This window comes from Etheostoma spectabile, chromosome 17, assembly GCF_008692095.1.
Source record: "Etheostoma spectabile isolate EspeVRDwgs_2016 chromosome 17, UIUC_Espe_1.0, whole genome shotgun sequence".
Classification (NCBI taxonomy): Eukaryota; Metazoa; Chordata; class Actinopteri; order Perciformes; family Percidae; genus Etheostoma; species Etheostoma spectabile.
In genome coordinates, this window is record NC_045749.1 from 9,496,631 (window position 1) to 9,504,665 (window position 8,035).

Below are 8,035 nucleotides of genomic sequence, written 5' to 3' on the forward strand. Positions count from 1 at the left end.
ATGGGGTGGCTTTTATTGTAGAGAAGCTACAGGAAACGTATTTGTCATTACAGATAGCCCTAACTGCGATTGTTCATTAAAGATGCTTTTACTGTAATTTTTGGTATGTTTTGATTGCAGATCATATTTAATTTTTGCAAGAGGAGGAGCAGGTACAGTGAGCTGTTACATGAAGAGTTTCAGATGACAGTCTGCACACCTTCAAATCCTCAGCAAGGTGACCATATTTACGGTGCCCTGCTGTTGTGTGGAAAATTACTTATGCTGTGCTCAGCATGAAATCAGATTACGGTTGCTAATGAAATGATGGAAAAAAAACTGATGAAATTGCACTTTTCTGTTGTAAATCGGTGGTACGGAGGAGGACATTATCTGCAAAAATGATGCTAAATACTGGATATGGACAGCACTTTTTACCTAACCTAGAACATCAGTCCAGTATTCATTAGGCATGTCAATGTTGTTGTGAAGTTTCTTTGGCAGAAAAACTGTATTTTGGTGCAAGAGCATCTGTAATGACCATACTACGTGAATATTATACTTGTATATATTTCAATGGTACTGATATATGGCTGCAAAAACCCATGACATGAAGGTGATGTAGGAGATTAAAGAATATATATAATATATATATTATTACTATATTATAGATAATATTTAGAATTTTTTATTTGTAATCTTTTGCATGTGCGTGTGTGTGTAACAAGCATAGAATGTGTGTGTTATGCACGAGCCTAGGCGCATTTTACTAAAGAACTGTTAAAATAACAATGGAATGCTGCGTTACTGACTTTAGACCAGGTTTTTGTTGGTCACTTTCTGCTGCAGCAGGATAGCAATACGCCAAGAGTTCACCTGAACACAACTTCCTATAAGACCAGCACGCCCATGGGTGCAAAGATGGTGCAGGTGCATTTGCTATTTAAACAACGTGGACACTGGATGGGAAATTAACAACTGCGTCTTAAAATAGCAAAGACAGTTGCATCGTCCTAAATCAAACAACAAGACAGCTCTAAGATGATATAATGCTTTACAGATACAGTTAGAGTGAAGAAGTGCCCTTGCAGCAGGACAGCTGCAAAGTGTATTCATGCCTGAGGCCCCAGACCATTCAGCATGAAAGAAAGACATGACAATTTAAAAAAAAATGTTAACATAGATTTGGTATCATCACTTGATATTTCAGACGTACTCTGTCCTCCTTCACATTGACATTTCTCAGGTCTGCGGACCGATGCCTGCAGGCTAATTCTTTGCCAGTTGTTTTGCAGCTCTGTTTGAGACTCAGTGTGTCTAAGTTTGTGAGCAAGTGTGTCTGCAAGTAGGTGTGTGTGTGTGTGTGTGTGTGTGTGTGTGTGTGTGTGTGTGTGTGTGTGTGTGTGTGTGTGTGTGTGTGTGTGTGTGTGTGGAGAGAGTCACTGTTAGTAATGACTCTGCAATACTTTACAACTGCTTCATAACCTTCTATTGGAACAAGGAGCAGCTTTATCAATCCGGGGAGGTTTCAGTCTTAGTGCAATCTCGGCTAAGACAATCACCAGCTGCCCCAGAAGTCAGTTTAATTTGGAATGGGTCAGTTTGTAGATAGCCTTCTGCAAAACCACTGCATCTCCTCAACAAAAATATCAGAAGTAGCTGGTGGTTAAACTTATCTGATGTAGTTGAAAATGTGATGCATAATTAATTCCATACAGCTAAAATTATCATTTTGCTTTATGCCAATGTGACGTGTGTTACAATTCATGTAATTAACTTCAGTGCCCCTCTCTACTGACTGACTCTGACAGCGGAGCATAAGGCTGGGGAAAAAAAAAAACTCTCTCAGATGGTGACTACCCCACAACATCAAAAAATGTATGATTGCTCAGGGACCACGCATTTCCCTCCTCTGTAAAAGTTTCCTTAAGTTGTGGTGGGGGATGCCAAATTTGCTTTTTTACAACTGTAGTACCATAGGTAGAACAGACTGATTTTCCCTGCCTGAGAACACAAGCCTAGAGAGTCCAGTGAAGGCTGGTTTGACTGTACATACAGAATGTATGTATGTATGCATCTTTTAATCTAGCATTCCAATCCATTATAAACAGAATACCAGCTTATTTGAGTGGGTGGCTGATCTTTAATGAAATATCTGCCTTGCCCATTATCAGCAATCATTCATCCAATGTTCCAAAGACACATTCTGTTTACTAATCTGATATCATTTTAAAAAACTATCTGAGAAAACATTTGAGAACCCTTTTGCAATTATGTAAACAAATAATGCAATCTGAAAACTGTTGTCCTGGTTAAAAAAAGCAATGCAACTGATCTCAGCTGTCTATAATGGAGTGCAATGGAAATTTCTAAGTGACCCCAAACTTTTGACCGGTAGTGTATGCCTTTTGGTGCAGGGAAGAAATGACAAAATCTACAAGGTGTTATAAGGCTGCTTCAAGCTGTCAAACCTTTTTCACAGCTTCAGGTTTGTGTACTGCTGACTAGTAAAACTGTTGAAAGGAATAATTTTACAGTATGTTTTGCCTATGGGGTGAACGCATATTCAATAAACAAAGGAGAGGGAGCTGGCGGGGAGAAAAACCACAACAGGGAACCAGCAAAGGATGAACAGAGCTAAGGAAGTGACTTTCTACTAAAGAAAATCATGCAAGTGGGGAAAGAGGCAACAGGGGGAGAAGTCACATACTGTGGTTATGTCAAACAAAAAGCCAGACATCTACTTGGCTGAGCCCTTGAAAGCACATTGGCATCAGCTAGGCTGGCGTCTGAGTAAGCTAATTAGCATTAAGCTAGTGCTGCTTGGTGGCCTTGTGAGTATTTACCCCGGCAGTGAGCTGCAAGAAAGGTCTGCGCTCGTTGTCCTTCAGCAGCAGAGGTACCGTGGTCTCATAGCGTTCTGGCTCGGTTGCTTCCCCTCGCTGTTTACCCTTGTCTGGACCACTCCCTGTAGAAAGAACATCAGAACAGATATTAAACATCAAACAACAAACAGATAACACTATAACAGATGCTTAAACAGTAGATTTTGTTAAACTGGCATGCAGAAAAAGGGGTCAACAATAGAGGTTAAAACTGCTCTGTAATATCCTCAACAGCCTAATGCAAGCATAAAAAAGTACTGCAACAGCAAGGGAGCCTCAGCCACATAGCACAGCTTTACTTAGGGCCGCGCTGGTGGGAAAGAGTAAAAGCTCCTTCTTGATCCTGTGAGGAAATGTGCTGTTCCCCAAAGGGCCTCTGAAATCGGACCAGTGCCACAGACAGAGCATCATTAAAAGATGCTCTCCCACAGTTTATGAGGAACTCAGCCTGTACTGATATCTCCAGATTGGAATTGAGTTTAAAAAAAAAAAAATACTGGCAGGATGAAATTGTCCTTTCCACTTCTTATTTATCTTTTCCTCTTTCACTTGATATAAGGTCAGAAAGTAGCACTGCACTACCACGGACACTTCTTCCCTTTTTTCTGTAACATATAATTTTACCTTTTTTAAACTCCTATTGAAGTGAAATTAACAAAGTTAGAAGCCAATTATGCTACTTAGCAATTAAAAGACTGCTCATTTGGGAGGCAAACAAAATGGGATCTATAGAAGAGGATGAAATATAATAAACCGGATCTGTGGCTTCGAGCAGAATGAAATCAGTCACAATTCCCTCTGCTCCCTCAGTGTGTCTCTCGTGTCTCCTCCCTCTTCTCCCACAGACAACAGTGGCTGTCCCTGCAGCATTACTGAGCATGTCTGAATTGGAGCAGGCCCAGCAGGCTTCCTGTGAAGCCCAATAAATGTTACAAACCCAGAGAGGAGCTGTAGAGATGAAAAACAGAGGGAGTGTTAAAGGGGAGTGGAGAGGTTGTTTGAGGTTTTACACTCCTGCTATCACCAAAGAAAGACAGAGAGCGTGCTGTGTCTCTAGTTACTGTATGTCTTAGGTCTAGGTCTATTCCTTAATCCCTTGAGATACGCATGTAAAGCATTGGTTTGTCTGCATTGCATGTGTAGAGTCACGCAGAGTACAACAAGAGTTCAGTAGCACACTGAGCAGCGATACATATTTTGTTTACACTTCCTCCATCTCTCCTCCCGGCTGGAGATGTCTTCTTTTATAAGCGCTCTGTCTCTTAAAAGTCTGATGTTTCTTTTCTTTGAACACGCAATTCAGAGACTCCTGCGCCACCACAACTGCATTTCTTACAACTTCAAACAGTCTGTGACAGCAGCTGCCCTGTGCTCTCAGTGTGGCCCAGAATTTCCATTTATCCATAGTGCGTAATAAGCTAACAAGGGAATAAAAGGGACCTCCTATATTTAATGGGGTATTTAAACATGTGCCGATAGTAGTTTGTTGATTGTAGTGGTGCATGAAAACCATGTTAGACAGACGGAGCAGCATGACCGAGACCACAGGCTGTGGCTGGAGTGCCAATAAAAAGGAGCTATAAAGGGAAAGTCAAGCAGACATCTTGTTAATAAATGACTGATGTCCCTCATAATTATTTTCAATCTCTCAAATACAGAATGAGTTTGTTTGTTGTTTATTACTTTAACTATACCAATGAAGAGAGGAACCTAAAGCAGGGGTATGCTTACAAATAATTGGTTTGTAGAACATCAGATCACATCAAAGGGCAAAGTGTTTATAGTTGTCCTGAATATCATATTTTTGTGCGAAAAGCCTGCCACCATAGAGGACGAGACACAATGAATTGCACACTTTTGGACAATCTATCCTTAAAGGCATTCATGGTGTTGCACTTGTTTGTTCCTGTGAAAAGCAGTGGAAATAGTAATGTGAAAATACAAAGGTGAGCTTAAAAGAAAAGGTCAAATTGTGCCTACTTTCTCACTTTTGCATAATCGCAGCATGAAGCTGGCAAGCTTGTTGGATTGTTGGTTTCCGAACATTGTGTGAATGAATGTGCATGTATATAGTGTGCGCAAAAGAGCACCATAATGTATAGGACATTGTCAAGGTTGTTGGGTGTAGGCCTCAGTACAAGCTGGATGATAATTAAGGTTTCTGTCATTGCTCCCCAAAAAGAAGCCTTCCCTTCAAACAGCAAAGAAATATTCCATTTCTGATCATTCCCATGGGCTATATCCTCTTTGGAAACCTTTGAAATTCAAACTAAAACTGGGTTAATCCCATATGTTTTCTGGAGAGTATCTTGATTGCTAAGCCAACCACAGTTGTATCCCCGTATTGGACACAAGGGAAAATCAGCTGCGGGTCATTAAGCTAAAAAAATACAACTCTGTTTCCCAGCAACAAACATATTTCCCCCAATCTCTTTTTAAATAGCCTCAAAAACCAGATCTATTTAAAAGCTAACTGCTTTATGATGATCTAACAAGGGTGATTCCTTTCTGCTATTTTAGGATTCCACCTCAAGTATTTACTGTATAACTATCCCGTAAGTTAGGCAAATTCATTCATTCAGGGGCTGATGTCAACTTTACTTAGCAGGGAAGTTACACAGCCAATAATATAAACAAATGTTGTAGAGAATACAGGATTAAAGCATCTGGTCAAAGTACTTGAGCCCACTACACTGTGCCTTCATATGTGCATAACCTGTTCTCATTTCCAACTCGTCACATTCACACTTGGCGTCACGGTCTGGCACATTTTAATCTGTCCGTTGGGTGTGCCTTGTATAAATGAGCGCAAGCTGCATATTAGAAATTAGAAACTCAGTAATATGATGGAGCATTACTAATTGTTTTTTTTTTTTTCTTATTGACAATATGCTAGTGTTTGAGTGCCTTAATTTTTTAAGTAACAATTATGGCCAATGAGCCACATTTACAATTATTTTATGTTAATGTAAGTAGATGCAAATGTTATATATATATATATATATATATATATATATATATATATATATATATATATATATATATATATATATATTAGCACGATATTGGAAAAAAACTGACTGCGTTTTTTTTTTCCCCTGCGATACATATTGCGATATGAAAAAAGAAAAAGTAATTTTTAAAATATGACATAAATATTTCTATTTGGAAATAAATCAATCTCAACTACTGCTGTGATTTTGTAGAGGAGTGCATCTACATAGAAGATGAACTATGATAAACTTTAATGCTTTACAAACACCAAAGCAAGTAAGCGCGGTGACTAAGCCTACTCTTCTGAAGTGGTTTTGGAGAGGAAATTAGGTAGAAATACGCTGGTTGACTAGTATGACAGCATTATATTCATATAATCCTATCAATCCAGGCTAAAGTGTATGACAATGACTGCATGTTGCTTCCTCTAAATTTCAGATTGTGGCCGACTAGTGGGGCCAGCTCGTTAGTTTGATAAGCTGATCAAACCTGCACGTCACATGCACTAGCAACAAAGTCTGTGTATCCAAGAACAATTAAGTCAGTGGAAATTACGTTAGATGAGACACAGCCTTCTGTTGTAGATTAGTGTTACGTTTCCAGTGTCGCGGCTCCGAACCGTAACGTTAGTTGGGACAGACGGACCCCTTGTTTCTTTAGGCTAACTATGTCAGCTTTAGCCTGGCTGGTAGGAGCTTTCTGCGGGGGGAAATGGCCGGGAGACGTTGTGATTATGTTGCATCAATCAGCTGATTTAGTTTGTATTTGCAGCAAACATAAAACACTGACTACTGTAGCTTCATTGACTACCCATCTAAAACTATGTGCATTGCTGTCAGCGGCAGCTGCTGCCTACGGTACTTTTCTACACACAAAGAGCCTCACTTCCCATAACAATAACCCCCTATACCCTACTTTTAATTTACACCCAATACTGTCTCGGCTCACTCAACAATGTTGTCACGGAGTCCCTATCTTGAGATGAACAAGAGAATAAACAATGTAACAAAGGTCAAACCAGGCGGTTGAAGGACGCGGTAATCTATAGGCAAGGTGCTCAGGGAGTACAAGAGACAGCGAGCATCACAGTGGGACTTTAGCCACGTCCTGCAATCCGATTAGCCTAAAATAACGTTTGCATACAAACTATGTACTACATACTGTGTATTCCATGGAAAAGAAAAATATTTACAACCTACATGTTTATACATTTTTGAGCATTGGAGCATAGCATCAAAACGAAATTTTGGAAACAGTAGTTGTACAATATTGTACAATACAATATCATATTATTGAAAAGCTCCAGAACAGCTACTGAAGGAACCTTGTGAATGAGATTATTTTGTCAACTGCTGTTTCCAAAGTCAAGATTTTACTTTTACACTAAACTTTTTAGCCAACATGGACGAGAAGTCTTCAAGTGAAAAAAGAAAGAAATCTAAACATCTACAATTCCATGACAACTGGGCAAACTCCATCTGCTGATGAAGATTATGCAATATGATGAAAAGCTCAAGAACAGCTACTTAATGGGCACTGTGGTAAAGAAATATTCACATTTAAGAAGTCAGAACAACTACATTTTGTGGCATTGAATGACTAATGTATTATCAAAATTGATGCAGATTTATTTTCTGTCAATCAACTAATTGTTTAATCAGCTCATCATTTCAGCTCTAATGTGAACATATTCCTTTAATACCTAAAGTAATTCATCTTGGCTGCTGACACTTGAAAATAGAAGGACAGGAGTGAGTAAAAAGCAGAGAGATAGAGGAGACTATAGGAGAAATGGTCACTCTTAATCACACAGGCCTGGTCTCAACAGCATTCAAATAAGATAAAACATAAAAGCGAGGAAACACCACAGGGCCCCAAAGACGTGACTTTCCAAATATTTTCGATGAACGGACCTTTAACTGCAGCGCATCAAAAAATAAAAAGATTTAATGTTCAATACCTGCATGGCGGCTGCAAAACCAGCCCTCAAATCAAACGCTGTGTCTGTGAATGAACTCAAAAGGTGAATTTTGACCAACAGTGACTCACTGGACAAGCATCTTTCAGCAAAGAAAAGATGAAGATACCCCGATAATATGCAAGGACAGATGTATTTAAAAACGCTGACAAGTAACACAGCAGAGGTTTGTTTATTTGTTTATTTCAAAGGATCCCCA

The 8,035-nt window shown here is 39.3% G+C and overlaps 1 protein-coding gene across 3 annotated transcripts in view; it reads right to left on the reverse strand.

The window, feature by feature from the left end:
• The window catches only part of adam12b (ADAM metallopeptidase domain 12b), a 95,513-nt gene that overhangs the window by 75,742 nt on the left and 11,736 nt on the right, over positions 1-8,035 (reverse strand). For all 3 annotated transcript variants that reach the window (XM_032541410.1, XM_032541411.1, XM_032541409.1), the window contains one exon: positions 2,826-2,947. In XM_032541410.1, coding sequence (XP_032397301.1) covers positions 2,826-2,947 — 122 coding nt within the window. The remainder of the gene's footprint in view (positions 1-2,825; positions 2,948-8,035) is intronic.